This window comes from Watersipora subatra, chromosome 3 (genome assembly GCF_963576615.1).
Source record: "Watersipora subatra chromosome 3, tzWatSuba1.1, whole genome shotgun sequence".
Taxonomy (NCBI): domain Eukaryota; kingdom Metazoa; phylum Bryozoa; class Gymnolaemata; order Cheilostomatida; family Watersiporidae; genus Watersipora; species Watersipora subatra.
In genome coordinates, this window is record NC_088710.1 from 140443 (window position 1) to 155701 (window position 15259).

The window sequence follows — 15259 nt, forward strand, 5'->3', positions numbered from 1 at the left end:
TCAATCAATACGACTATCAGCAATGCTAATCAAAACCCAAACCAATTTACTTATTGGCTACGAAGCATCAGAACAAGTTATATGTTTGCTATCAAACAAAAATTGTTTTCATGAGGAAAGCCCCTTACAAAATTCTACTTACTGCGCCTCATCTAGATGAGTAGAGAAACAGTAGGTTACATAAACAGATGCAGTTACATATGAAAGGACATTCGGTTACATATTAGGAGACATACAGTTAGATATTAAGGAACATACAGTTACATACTAAGGGATATACAGTTACATATTAAGGGACATACAGTTACCTATTAAAAGACATACAGTTACATATTAAGGGACATACAGTTACATATGAAGGGACATACAGCTACATATTAAGAGACATACAGTTACATATTAAGAGACATACAGTTACATATTAAGGGACATACAGTTACATTTTAAAAGACATATAGTTATACTAGAAATTCCCCTGTCATACCGCCCACGACCAAAGTGATAATGGAAAAAAGAAAGGGTACTGTTGGTTGTTGAAAAAGTAGTTAAAATAGGTCAGAATTCTACAAAAGTAGAATTCTTTAGTTAGGTGTTGTAGGCGAAGCCTAGAATGAAAATACATTCACTCTCTGTCTCTGTCTACTAAAGAATTCTCTGAATCAGATGAGTTGTTATTATTATTTTGAGTAGCGTGTTGTTGAACATTAGCATATGATGTTGATGGTTGCTGTGAGGACCTTCAATTTCTCCGCCACTGTAATAATTGGGAGACACGTGGACAGCCACTGCGACGACGAGGTGTTCTGGGAGGTTGTATGTCCATGGTAGTTGTCAAGTTGTTTTGAAATAAAATTCAAAAGGTCAATTATGCAAAGCAAAATGCTGTATAAAAATCAGACCTAGTCTACTACTATCTCAAACTTATGTTTTACAACAATAAAATAAATATTAATTCAAGCTGTAGACCTAACCTACTGTACGTAATTTAACTAACAACAGCAATAATGAAATATGTTTATTATATCTCTGAAATGCAATATTAAAAGAAAAATGGCAAACTGCCATGTGATATACAGTTTGAAAGTTGGTTGTGTTGTGAATGTAGAATGGTTTTGACAGCGATATGTAACAGAAAGCAAGCATTAGCATTTACGCGTCTGGAGGTTTTCTGCAAACTGAAGTGAAATAAAGAAATGTTCTTGTCACAAAGGGGCATTGTATTTTGGTCCTAGCTTGTAGATAATATGTAAAGAATTCTTCTTAATGTTGTAGTTAACAGTTTACGTTAATTACAGAAACCTTCGGTAATTAAACAATGCTATAGACTGGTGAAATGTCCACGTTTTTTTTTGTAAAATGCTGGCGACTTAATATTTCTACTCTCTGTCGTACGGCTTTATCGGCATTTCATGTGCCGGTCTTAATTTTGATTGAAGTAGGCTGTAAAGTTTTTATTTTGTTTAAGGCCAAATTAATCTGTCTATTCATGTATAATCCGATCAGATGGGTTAGTTTTAAGATGTTTCGGTAACCTTTCAAAAACTTGGTAACATATGTAAATAGGTTTATATGCGTTTTGTATCCTTATTATACTTAAACGACTCTACATAAAATGTTTCAATTTTTTGACGATATTTTGGTACAAGGGTTTGGTCAAGCCGTTAACGGATAATTTTTCGGGAGTTGTGTGCACATATGCATTTATCATAAATCTCCCAAAAAATCGCTATGTTCGTGTTTGGTCGTGGGATCATAAAGAAATATTTGTGCGCATTTGTGCGTGCGTGGGTGTGCGTGAGTGTGCGTGGGTGTGCATGTGTGCATTCGTGTGTGTGTGTGTGTGTGTGTGTACGTGCGTGCGTGCGTGTGTGTGTGTGCGTGCGTGTGTGTGTGTTTGTGTGTGTGTGTGTGTGCCTGCATGCATGCGTACTTGCGTGCATGTGTGTGCGCATGCGTTATTACCTTTATGATAAGATCAAAATAGCTGCATGCCACAATTCGCTGTTTTTCACCTGCTCATTATGCTAAGCTCATCAGGCTTGTCTTGAAAATTAACCCAATTTTTTTTACTACACAGTTTTTCTCTAGGTAATAGTTTAATGCACAGTGTTGATATATTCTGATATATTGAGCATGGTATAATCTCTATTCTACATGTAGTTTAATAGACAGGGTCTAGTGATATATTGAGAGTGGTATAACCTTTATTCTACATGTAGTTTGATAGACAGAGTCTAGCGATATATTGAGAGTGGTATAACCTTTATTCTACATGTAGTTTAATAGACAGAGTCTAGTGATATATTGAGAGTGGTATAACCTTTATTTTACATGTAGTTTAATAGACAGAGTCTAGTGCAGGCAATAGGTAGCTGTGCAATTGCAATGTTTGCATTATACAGTTTGACCTTTAAAAAGGCTGCCAAAAACGACAGGCAAGGTCCAGGTTACTTGGGTAGGCTATGCAATAAACTTAGTTTATTGCATAGCCTACCCTGAATATGCAACAAACTTAGTTTATTGCATATTTAAGTTTTGCAATAAGTTTTGCAATAAGTTATGCTATAACTAACTTACAACTTACAACAGTGTATAAGTTTTAGTTTATGAAGACCTTTGCTGGCTGATTAAATGTAAGATGCTTTATTCCTCCACAACAACCACTGTATAAGGGAATAAATGGAATAAGTGATTCTGCAGAGCTTACAAGGTATGGAAGCAACTACCAATACTGTGTCAACATAGTACGCAAGCCACATTCTCACACGAATACCTCACAGCAGTGAACTCTCCATAGAATAGCAGAATATTCCATATAAAAAGCCAGTACTAACTGATGTATAAGTGTCTGTATAAGTGATGTATAAGTATTCACCGTGTTTGTAACCAATTGTTCACCGTGTCTGTAAGCAATTGTTCACCATGTCTGTAACCAATTGTTCACCGCGTCTGTAAGCAATTGTTCACCGTGTCTGTAAGCAATTGTTCACCGTGTCTGTAAGCGATTGTTCACCATGTCTGCAACCAATTTTTCACCGTGTCTGTAAGCAATTGTTCACCATGTCTGTAAACGATTTTTCACCATGTCTGTAAACAATTGTTCACCGTGTCTGTAAACAATTGTTAACCATGTCTGTAAACAATTGTTCATCATGTCTGTAAACAATTGTTCCCCATGTGTGTAAACAATTTTTCACCATGTCTGTAAACAATTGTTCACCGTGTTTGTAAACAATTGTTCACCATGTCTAAAAACAAATGTTCACCATGTCTGTAAATAATTGTTCACCGTGTCTGTAACCAATTGTTCACCGTGTCTGTAACCCCTTGTTCACTGTGTATGTAAGCAATTGTTCACCATGTCTGTAAACAATTGTTCGCCATGTCTGTAAACAATTGTTCACCATGTCTGTAAACAATTGTTCCCCATGTCTGTAAACAATTGTTCACCGTGTGAGTAAACAATAGTTCACCGTGTCTGTAAACAATTGTTCATCATGTCTGGAAACAATTGTTCACCATATCTGTAAGCAATTGTTCACCACGTCTGTAAGCAATTGAAGATCATGCTATGATCAGCTCATATACCTTGTTGGTAAACTCTAGTATCGTTTCCTGAGAGCAATTATTGGTCCCTCTTTTTTACAGAATGTTTTATATCTCTTTATACAGAATGTTTTATATCTCTCTATACAGAATGTTTTATATCTTTTTCATGTTGATAGTTTTGTGGTTTTTCACCTTTCTTTCTAATAAGAAGTCACAAACTTGAAACAGCAGTTGCATAACGTCTGCAGTCATCTCTTTTTCCGCTCCCACACACTGCGGTTGTAGGAGAGGCTCCTGACATTGTGAGTCACCCTTCAGTAGGTAGAGAACTGATAATTTAAACAATAACAGTTAGCGATAATAAGCCTCATTTAGGTGATTGAACTGTCAAAAAGAGAAGACTAAGGGGAAAACAAAAGTCCTGTATTAAAACTTGTTTGGTTGTGATAAAACAATGGCACCTGTAAGTTGACAAGACTGTTTTTTAATGTAAAGAGCAAATGTTTACCACTGGCAGTTTGTCTATTCTGGTGGGAGATAGATAGTTGACTACCGCAAAGAGCTAACCACCATTTGTTTTTCTCATGTGGTACGCAGTGCAATACTAGCTCTTTCAGGTGACAATGGCGGGAGAACTATTAGTTTGAGATAACAATCTGTCTTACACCTGAATTATGGCTGTGGCTGTGTCTCAATCTTTCAATGATAATAATCGGCCTGAACCAAAAGAAGATTATTATAGATTTATTACTCAGCATCTGCCTTTTCAAAAGGCAACAACACGCCACAGGAACAATATGCAACAGGAACATCATCCTACGAGAGCAAGCTATGGAAACAACATGTTACAGAAACAACATACTAAGGGAACAGAATGCAAAGGGAACAACATGTTACGGAAACAACATGTTAAGGGAAAACATGCCAAGAGAGTAAAATTTTAAGGAAGCGACATATAAAAGTGCAAAAGAAAAAAATCTCAAAGATGCAGGAACCGCATGCTACAGGAACCGCGTGCTACAGGAACAGCATGCTACAGGAACAGCGGGCTACAGAATCAGCGTGCTACAGGAACAGCGTGCCACAGGAACGGCATGCTACAGGAACAGCATGCTACAGGAACTGCAAATGATAGCATATTCAAATGTACACACTAGCTAGAGTTATCTAATAAGGCTCCAATTGACCTTCACATTCATTATTGTTTAACTCTAATATCATTTCTAAAAAGTAGTTATTACTCTTTTGATGCAGAATGTTTTACATCTTCTTTTACATTAGGAGTCTTCTCATCCGTGACCTTTCCTTTTGATTAAAGATTGTACTGTAATCATTAATATAGATTGCACATCTTGCAGATTTCCTGTTATGCGCTAATGCCCATCTACATGCCCATCTACATGCCCATCTCATGCCCAGCTACATGCCCATCTACATGCCCATCTACATGCCTATCTACATGCCCATCTACATGCCCATCTACATGCCCAGCTGCATGCCCAGCTACATTTCTCGTTGGAAGTGGCTTACTCTTTGATACATCAATCTATAAATTAATAAACCTCTGACGGCGCAAGGAAATTGTACAGTCTAGTATTAAGCTGTTATATGACACTAGTAGGGAGGTAAAGAGGCAGGAGTGACACCAACAGAACATGTATGATACTGTTATGGTAAATATATAGGTATTATAATAGCTCTTGATGAACCCGTTGATAAGATGATCCATACTTACTGTGACAGAACTAAATGTCTGCTTCGTGAATTGTGTTTTTGGTGAAAGAGGCTGAAGGTCTAAGCCCTTGTGGCATTCTGTTCAGAAAATACATTCACTCTCTGTCTCTCATCTCTCATTCTGTCTCAACAGATTCAATATTTAGACTAGTAACAGGCCGCACTCTAACAAATAATTTCCAATTATAGAAGAAATAGTACCATAAATCCCCATTTTATGTAGCAAGCTAAACTAACATTTGATTATTAAAGTAACTCATTATAACAGCAGATGACAGCAGATGACAGCAGATGACAGCTGATGACAGCAAATGATAGTTGATGACAGTAGATGACAGTTAATGACAGCAGATAAAAGCAGATGACAGTTGATGATAGCAGATGATGGTTGATGACAGCAAATGACAGGTGGTAACAGCAGATGCAGGTTTAGAATGCTGGTTTCACATATTTTTTTATGCAAATTGACTATTGTGACTGTTTTTATTTGACTATTGTCAAAATTCGAGAATTTTTTTACTCTGTGTATTTCCAACTTTTGGATACAGAACACAGCTGAAACAAGCAAAAAGTAATCCTCAACTTTTTAAGCATTCTATGTATGATCTCTAAGAACGATCTATTTATGCTTGTATTTACCTTTCAGCAACAAACACTAAACCTGTTGGTACGGAGGCTCTTTAGGTCTCTGTTAGGTCTGCACTGGGCTGATAAGTATTTGGTGCTGACTGACACTCTCACCATATGTAAGGACTAAAAACATATCTAGCACATATAATATATAAAATATCACATGAATCTTTGATTTAAGAATGAAATCATAAGAAATAGAACATTAGACAATTAGAGTTGGCAACTTGTCAAGAGTGGTCAACTTGTCAAGAGTTGGCAGCTTGTCAAGAGTGGTCAACTTGTCAAAAGTGGTCAACTTGTCAAGAGTTGGCAACTTCTCAAGAATGGTCAACTTGTCAAGAGTGGTCAACTTGTCAAGATTGGTCAACTTGTCAAGAGTGGTCAACTTGTCAAGAGTGGTCAACTTGTCAAGAGTGGTCAACTTGTCAAGAGTGGTCAACTTGTCAAGAATGGTCAACTTGTCAAGAGTGGTCAACTTCTCAAGAGTGGTCAACTTGTCAAGAGTGGTCAACTTGTCAAGAGTGGTCAACTTGTCAAGAGTGGTCAACTTGTCAAGAGTGGTCAACTTGTCAAGAGTGGTCAACTTGTCAAGAGTGGTCAACTTGCTTGCCGACTACTATGCTTGGGTTAATGACCGCTATAGCCAGTAGCCATTATGTGTAGATCTTTAGATTGCACCTACCTTGTTTTCTGACTATTTTACTCTAAGCGCTTGTTTGTTGTTACAACACTGGCTGTGCTAGCAGTACCATACTATATCACCATAACAGTGATCTAATTTTGTCATGCAGTCAGACAGAACAGCCTGTACATGCCATGGGCTCACAGCGTCGTTAACAATATGATATTTTTAAATATTTCAGGTAAAAAACTATTCTAAGAAAGATTTTTAAGCACTAGCAGAAAACACGCACAAATATTTTCAATAGTAACAAGTGTGAATTTAGGGTGATAGTTTCCATTGCAAAATTTAAGCTTTGAAATTGTAGAAATTTATTATCAGATTCAGCAATGGTAAATGTGCTACGTTAAACAAAGTTGAAGTGATAATGAGGCAAACTTATTATTATTCTGTCATCATATGTATCTCTTTATTTCTGCTCTGGTTAAAAATACTTGTTTGTTGGCTTCAAGAGTTCCTTGTTAGAAGCCAGATTTTTATTGTTGGAATTTAAGCAAATTTTCCAGAATTGAAAAAATGACAATTATACCACAAAATTATTTACACAAAACTAAGTAAAGAGAATTATAAATATTCTTGTCAATTTTGTAGCAATTTATGAAAATACAAACCATTCAACCGGCTGAGAAATGAGAAAAACAGGACTTTTTGCATCTGGCATTTGAAGTGAAGAAAGCTACTGACTTCATTTGGTTGACACAGATTTTATATTCTCAAACTCTAGAGCCACTAGCTGACAGGGATTTGACAGTAGGTTTGGTAGGTGAGCTAAGCAATTGTAGGCTGAGTGGTTATGAATATGGCTCATTACTTAAGTTGTATTTCGTTTCCCATTGCAGCTAATAGAATTCTATCTGAGTGTGTCTCAATGATTGATTGCTAAACAACAGAGCGGCAATCGCAAAAAATAATGGTAGTAGTTATATTGTCAGGCAATTGATGACTAGGGCTAGACGATTGCAATAGGCAGAGAGTATGTAGCATTAGCAGGAATAATAATTTTATAAGATTAGTGATTTATCAACCATGATGGATCGAAACTTAGAAAATAGATTTCCTTCCAAACTATTTTTTTACACATACTTGATGACTTGTCAAGTTAGTTATACATGCTGTGCATGACTATTACGTAAATTTGGAGTGAAGTGACCCGCTGCTATCTTACCTGGATGGTAAATAGATAGCGCATCACCTGATTAATTAAATGAAAGCCAAATATTTTAATATGATGAACTCGTCTTATCTGAAAATTGTAAAAAAGAACAAATTGTATGGCAAATTACAAGTTTCCTCAGAAGGCATTTCCTTTTGAGAAAACTCGCTGGTAAGGCCTGAACTCAGTCACACCCAAAAGGTAAACCATAAAGTGCTATAGCTGCAGCTGCTGTAATAACCTATCAGCAACCTTGACCTCTCTAGAATTATTAAAAATCGTCAGTTCGAAGCAAAAGATAAGCAATCTATATACGGTATATAAATCGCTATGGTATATGAACTTCGGTATGCACTTGGGCATGTCCGTCGACATGTCCGTCGGCACGCCTGTCACTAGCAAATGCTCGCACTCTGCTAGATATGAACTCACGAAGATTGCAACCGCAAAATTTGAACCGCAAGACTCGAACTGTGCACTTACCCACCGAGCAACGCTGTTCTCACAATTCTATTGTTTTTCTCACACAGCATATACCCTTTTTCCAATTTCACACCCAAAATGACGTATTAATTGAAACACTACAAACTCTATTAGCTCTATGAAACACGATGCTTTTTCGTATTTTTGTGAACTTCTATTTTTGGTTTTCTGCAGGGTTCAATTGCTAAATTGGTAAAGGCCCTTACTTTTCACGAGGACAATTTTATTATCTCTAGTAGGAATAGCCTCTATAATCTCTCTTCGTTCCGTCAGACAAAGAAAGTGCGATATCTCATTTTTACATTTGTATCAGTATCGAGAGGTACCAGTATCATCGTACTAACAGTTTTGATGAATAGCGTTTGCTGGAACAGTAACGCTATATACACACACCACAGACACACACCTACACGCACGCACGCACACACGCACACACTTCTATGCAAGAATTGTTATTATTAATTCAACATATTCAGGATTTTTAGCGTAGAATAGTGATACTATAATAGCAGGTATAGGATAGTGTTGCGTAAATACATAGTATCTAGCACAAATGCTGATATGAATGAGAGTGTTTCCTGCTTGTTTTCAGGCGATTAAAGAAATATCGGCAAGGAACATCCGCAAGGGATATCAGCAAGGGACATCAGCAAGGGACATAAGCAAGGGACATCAGCAAGGGATATCAGCAAGGAACATCAGCAAGGAACATCAGCAAGGAACATCAGCAAGGGACATCAGCAAGGGACATCAGCAAGGAACATCAGCGAGGGACATCAGCGAGGAACATCAGCGAGGGACATCAACGAGGAACATCAGCAAGAAACATCAGCAAGAGACATCAGCAAGGGACATCAGCAAGGAACATCAGCAAGGGACATCAGCGAGGGACATCAGCGAGGAACATCAGCAAGGGACATCAACGAGGAACATCAGCAAGGGACATCAGCAAGGAACACCAGTGCTACTTCTGATTAGCTTCTTAACAACTTTGTTCATGCCAGTTATTAATGTATGGAAGCTGATGGGGCAAAATTTACATCCCTTCCTTTGGTCCGGCTGTTCCTACTATCTCTTTATGTAAGTCATATTGTAAGGGCAATTCTGATTTATGGTGTTTAGCATGACAACTCAAGCTCGTATAGGGTAAACAAACTACGATTCTGAATGAGTAAGTTGAGTACATGGTTTGTTTACATGTATATACATCTCGTGCAAGCCAGTCAGCTCTTGCCGCTAACAAAGAAAGATTGCGTAAACCCTTAAAACAGCGAAGAGGTTGGGGTTTGGGGTTTGGGGTTTGGGAGGTTGTAGAAACAAATATTTAGGCAAAACAATGTTTTTAAAGTAAAAATATTTTTTGTGATTTTCATGCTTTGTTTTACGGACTAAGTAATTTTAATATTACTGTGAAAGTTAAAAAATGCTTCATCTTTATACCCCTCATAGATGCCAGTTCCTAAGGCTATAACACAGACAATAAGACAAAAAAGACAATAACTAATTGCTGGTAATGCGCTTACGTTGCCTATAATTGGTCACAGCCTTTCAGCATACCAAAGCTGACTGCTTGCTCTGTTGAGCCAAGATGATTCAGAGTTATCAGTCCCTAGTTTTGTTAGTTTGTGCCTCTACACATACATGAGAATAGGATGGATATCAATGTACCTTATTTTAATCTTCCATATAGTTATACAACTCACAAGGATATCTGATATTGGAGCAGTTTATCTTGCTAAACAGCATGGTTACCGTATTTTCTAGCAGGCATCATGGCTTGGGTCCTTCAAACACCATTACGGGCAACTATCATGACGCTCCAAACTGCTTGTTGGCCTCCACTATACGTATGACCAAGCACTTTTACAAGGGCCAATTCATGCTTCAAACCAACACTACCATTTTCCAAGGTTAACCATTAAAATTAGAGAATTTTTTGTTTTAGTCAGACCTTGTGTGATTGATTACTACATTTTTTAATTCTACCCGATGAAATATTTAGCAATTCTGTTTAATTAGATTGGGGTAAATCTGAAGGCAACTCCGGAGAAATGATGAATTGAGATTATCAACTGTTGCTGTTAAATTGTCATCATCGATGTCATTTATTGAAAGTAAATCACATGTTCTTCCTTCCCTTTGCAAGATAGGTATCAAACTTTTGCTAGGTTCCATTGCAGATTTTGAGTTTGAATTTTGATTGAGGCTTCTTCAAATAGACCCTATGCTTATTATGTGTCTTTAAACTCGTGCTTATAACACCGTATCTTATTACACCATATTTATCTCTAATTTGTCAGGCAATTGTATTTAGATTATTTTATGGCATACCCACCTAGTTTAGAGCGGTTTGACTTATATATCAACCTATGACAGCATTTTCATCTGAATAAACAATATAATATTACCCTCTGGTTCTTATCTGAATAAGCCACATAATACTATGCTCTGTTTATTATCTTAATAAGCCACATAATGCTATGCTCTGGTTCTTATCTGAATAAGCCAATGAAATTGGTGCCTAATGTGAGTCAGTCTTTGGTACATAAGTAGATAGGTCTGAAGACTTTTGAAGAACACCCTTGATTGCGCTAGCAATGCTTATTAAAACTGTGACTGGTTATGGCTAGCACACTCATCTCACTAAATAATCACAGTGTGTCATTGTCACTGACATATTATAACCTGGTTATTACTGTCACCAACCACCTGTTCACTATTGTCACTGTCACTGGAAATATCAGAATGATGATTACTCATGGTCACCAATCATCTGAACACTCTTGTCAATACTTGCGTAATTAAACAAAACAGGAGATGAATTGCAAATCAGCGGTGAATTCCTAGCGAGTATGTGGAAATGGGAGTGGTTTACATGTGCACAAATATCAAAGACGAGTCTGAATTTACTCTTTTGTCAAGTATAAATAGTTAGTTGCCAGACGTACCATCATAGTTAATTTTTTCTGCTGCTCTATAAGGTAGGTTTTACAAATACATATAATATAATAGATATAAATACTGAGTTGTCACTCGATAATTTGAGTCAACATATTTTCCATCTGTTGCAATTACAATTACTAACTGTTGCAATTCTGCTCAAATTATATTACAATAGTTTGATATATATTACAATACTTTGATATATATATTACATTACTTTGATATATATATTACAATACTTTGATATCTATATTACAATACTTTGAAATATATATATATTACAATACTTTGATATATATATTACAATACTTTGATATATATATTACAATACTTTGATATATATATTACAATACTTTGATATATATATTACAATGCTTTGATATATATATTACAATACTTTGACATATATATTAGAGTACTTTGATATACTAGCGAATAATCCTTTAGCGTTGTTTGCTATCCTAGCTATTTGAGCCCTATATATAGCCCTAAAGTCAGCAGTAAATAGCTTGTACCACTCTTGTGATTAACCTAACATCCTGGCAGCAGTCAGAATCCTGGTGACAGATTTCAGAGCAGCATTGCACCTGGTTAAGAGATCTACTGTGGCTGATGCAAACACTGCTATGTCTGATCTGGTACACTACTGTAAGTGGTTGACTGAGCATGCGTCACTGGTTGACTCACAGTGGTTTTGCAAATGATTATTCCGTTGACATATGACTGAATCAGAAGAGTGAGAAGACCACATATGTGTGATTTACAACCCTGCCTATAATAGCTTTTGTAACTAGATAAACCCTTTGCTTGACACCTCACAGCATCATTATACAAGTAAAATGAGCAGAATATCGCTTGGAATCAAAGATATGCTAATTGCAAATTTCACAAGGAGATGGGAAATACCAGTCATTCTCGACTGCATCTGAAATGATAATTCAACAGAAACTGTCATATTTGTTTGACCGCCTATGTGTAGTAGGAAATAGCGCATGCTAACAGAAAGTCATTTGCTTGTTACAGTTTCAAGGTGGTCTTATTTGATTGTGAAGATGAAATCAGCTTTATCCTTCATGATCCTTAGCTTTGCCTTTGTGGCAGGCTATCCAACCAACCAGCGACCACAACCGCCCAATAGAGATGTGCATTCACCAGACCCCATACCTACCCAACCAATAGTATACATGAACCCTGTAAACATGCCATACAGCTCATCAACATACAGTCCTATGACAACTCAGCCTATTCCTTATGTGAACCCAATTGATATTCCTGCCAGCCAACCTTCAAACAGGAGAGGAGGTCCGGCAGGCAATCGGAGACAAATAGCTGTGCCATTTAGTATAACAGCTCCTGCGCGCAATCGGCACAATTTCCGCATAGGACCTGTCAATATGGTATTTGGGCAACATTTTTCTGCAACAAACCTGCCACTGACTAGAGCTAGGCCCAAGTAGGTGTCTTCTACTCCCTATGCTGTGCTTATAAGCTAATGATAGAATGTTTATTGGCCGTAAACAGAAACTTAAAGGATTTCAAATGAAACTGCTGTAAATTTGTTGTAATTGTTAAATTCAAATGTATACTTTGTTGCCAATATTGTTGGTTCAGGTCCTAGGTCTAATGCTGCATTGATTAAAAAACGTTTTTATTACTTTTTAATAATGATTTCAAATCAAATTCTTCCGGCTACAAAAATACTATAATCATTTATTTTTTAGTTTCGTTTTGTAACTCCATTCAATGCACTAAAAGTAGGCTTTATTATTTTAGTCTGCAAAGCCAGCACCCTTCAGCTTCAAATAGACCTTCAAATAGACCATGGTATGTATCAACAGACTAAGTATAAACCCATGTAGTATGTATCAACAGACTAAGTATTACCTTCACATAGACTATAGTATGTATCAACAGGCTAAGTATAAACTCATGTAGTATGTATCACCAGGCTATGTATAAACTCATGTAGTATGTATCAACAGGCTAAGTATAAACTCATGTAGTATGTATCAACAGGCTAAGTATAAACTTATGTAGTATGTATCAACAGGCTAAGTATAAACTCATGTAGTATGTATCAACAGGCTAAGTATAAACTCATGTAGTATGTATCAACAGGCTATGTATAAACTCATGTAGTATGTATCAACAGGCTAAGTATAAACTCATGTAGTATGTATCAACAGGCTAAGTATAAACTCATGTAGTATGTATCAACAGGCTAAGTATAAACTCATGTAGTATGCTATGCTATCATATTTTGCCTGCTGATATGTGTTAAATATGTACAATACTAAAAGGTTTTAAGGCAGCGTGATTTAGATGAACTCTCTTACCTGATATAATAGTAATATTAAAATAGTACTAATATATATAATACTAACAGTACTTATGATGCACAAATATTAATCATAATAGTGATAGATTTCCTTCTGCGTGTACATGCAAAGGAGGACAGCCAAACAGAGGTCTTCATTAAACTTGAGAAACATAAGATAGAAATTCTTTAGCTGACCTAATTTTTATGTATGTAGTTTTCCAACCTCCGCCCATGCATTGCTAATGTAATGATTGCCAACTATTTATCAGCTGAATGAGAATATTCGACCAATCAATCTGTAATATATTTATGATAAATGCAGGTGGTATGGCAGAACTAGCCTAGGAAGACCTGTGATTGGTGTGACAGACGACGGCCGACCTATTACAGAACCACGAAAGCTCCCTGGCAATCGACACTCTATTTTTTCTGCAGCTGGCAGCAGAGCAAGAGGAAACACAAAAGGTCATGCTATGGAAAGCTTTTCATCAGGAGACAGCATTTCCTTCGAAGATGCTAGAAGAAATGGAAATATTGGACACTCAGATTTTTCTTCATTTAGCCGATCGTCAGAAAGTTGGGAAAGCATGTCGGATGAGCTCCATCATAACCGGAGACGAGTGCGATTCTTTACCGATCGTTTTGGCCGACAAATGATAGAACTACTACCTTCATCAGAGAGTGACTCATCCGGCGATAGTATTTCTTATGAAGATACTTTATTTGAACCTAATGGCTCGTACAGCGCCTCATCGGGTAGTGAGTCGTCTAGCGCAGAGAGAGTGAGTATTCCAAGAGACAATCAACCAAAATGTTTTACAATATTTATTGCTGGTACTACTACGCTAGCACATCGGAATTGTTGAACAGCGACCAATAATTGCTCAAGTATTTTAAATAATTTCATAAAAATCTGGCCTGTGCCTTAATCTACATTCTCATAACGTATCTATTTTGCAGGATTTCGCAGGATAGCCGATTCAATAGAAGCAACGCTACCTAAGGTAAACATGTTTTAATGTTCATCAATTTGGCATAAGAGATAATGAGAGATATTCTCCAAGTTCTTTCTGTTAAAAGTTAGTTAAAAGCAGCTAAATCAAATCAATGGATTAATGTGACTATTCTGTTGCTTTCTTAACCAGTAATATAATACTTTATATTATGGTTATAATGTCATGCTAATCAACCAAATCATCATTTTAATATGGAAAGAGGCATCTTGTCTACCAAAAGTAAGGTCATAATAAGATGTCATGTAATTTTGTAGGGAAATGCTGGTTACAAAGTTTATATGGCTGCCTACATTACTCGGAGACATTTCAATTGAAAATTAAATTATTTTACATATCTGCCACCAGGGCACAAGTTTTTTATTTCGACTTCATATTGCAACTTATTTTTAAACCATTGTTGTTAAATTTGTTGAAATATATGATTTTTCACAATTAAGCAATTAGTATTTTTGGGATGGTTGGGTTAACCTCTAACTTATCAATGTGATAATAAAACCTACGATAATTGCAAAGCTAATACATGTTTCCTTAAGGGTTTTTTTTTGCTCTTGCACGCTCTCTAAACAGATGAAACCAAATAGCATTATTTATTTCGCTTAAACCTGCGCATTTCGCCAGACAAACAGCCATTAAATTGACAAAAAAGTGTTAATTGGAACACGATGCACTCATCAGAAAGAGAAGATAACTTCATTTACTTTTAATTACTATGATTGGGGTGAGAATGGTGGTAAAACTTGCCCTGC

General features: G+C 36.5%; 1 protein-coding gene across 1 annotated transcript; it reads left to right on the forward strand.

The window, feature by feature from the left end:
* Positions 1-11154: 11154 nt before the first annotated feature.
* LOC137391029 (uncharacterized) lies at positions 11155-15020 on the forward strand. Its single transcript, XM_068077368.1, has 6 exons — positions 11155-11215; positions 12201-12630; positions 12951-13001; positions 13820-14279; positions 14458-14501; positions 14768-15020. The coding sequence occupies exons 2-5, from the start codon at positions 12230-12232 to the stop codon at positions 14470-14472; spliced, it is 927 nt and encodes a 308-aa protein (XP_067933469.1). The 5' UTR covers positions 11155-11215; positions 12201-12229; the 3' UTR covers positions 14473-14501; positions 14768-15020.
* Positions 15021-15259: the final 239 nt, after the last annotated feature.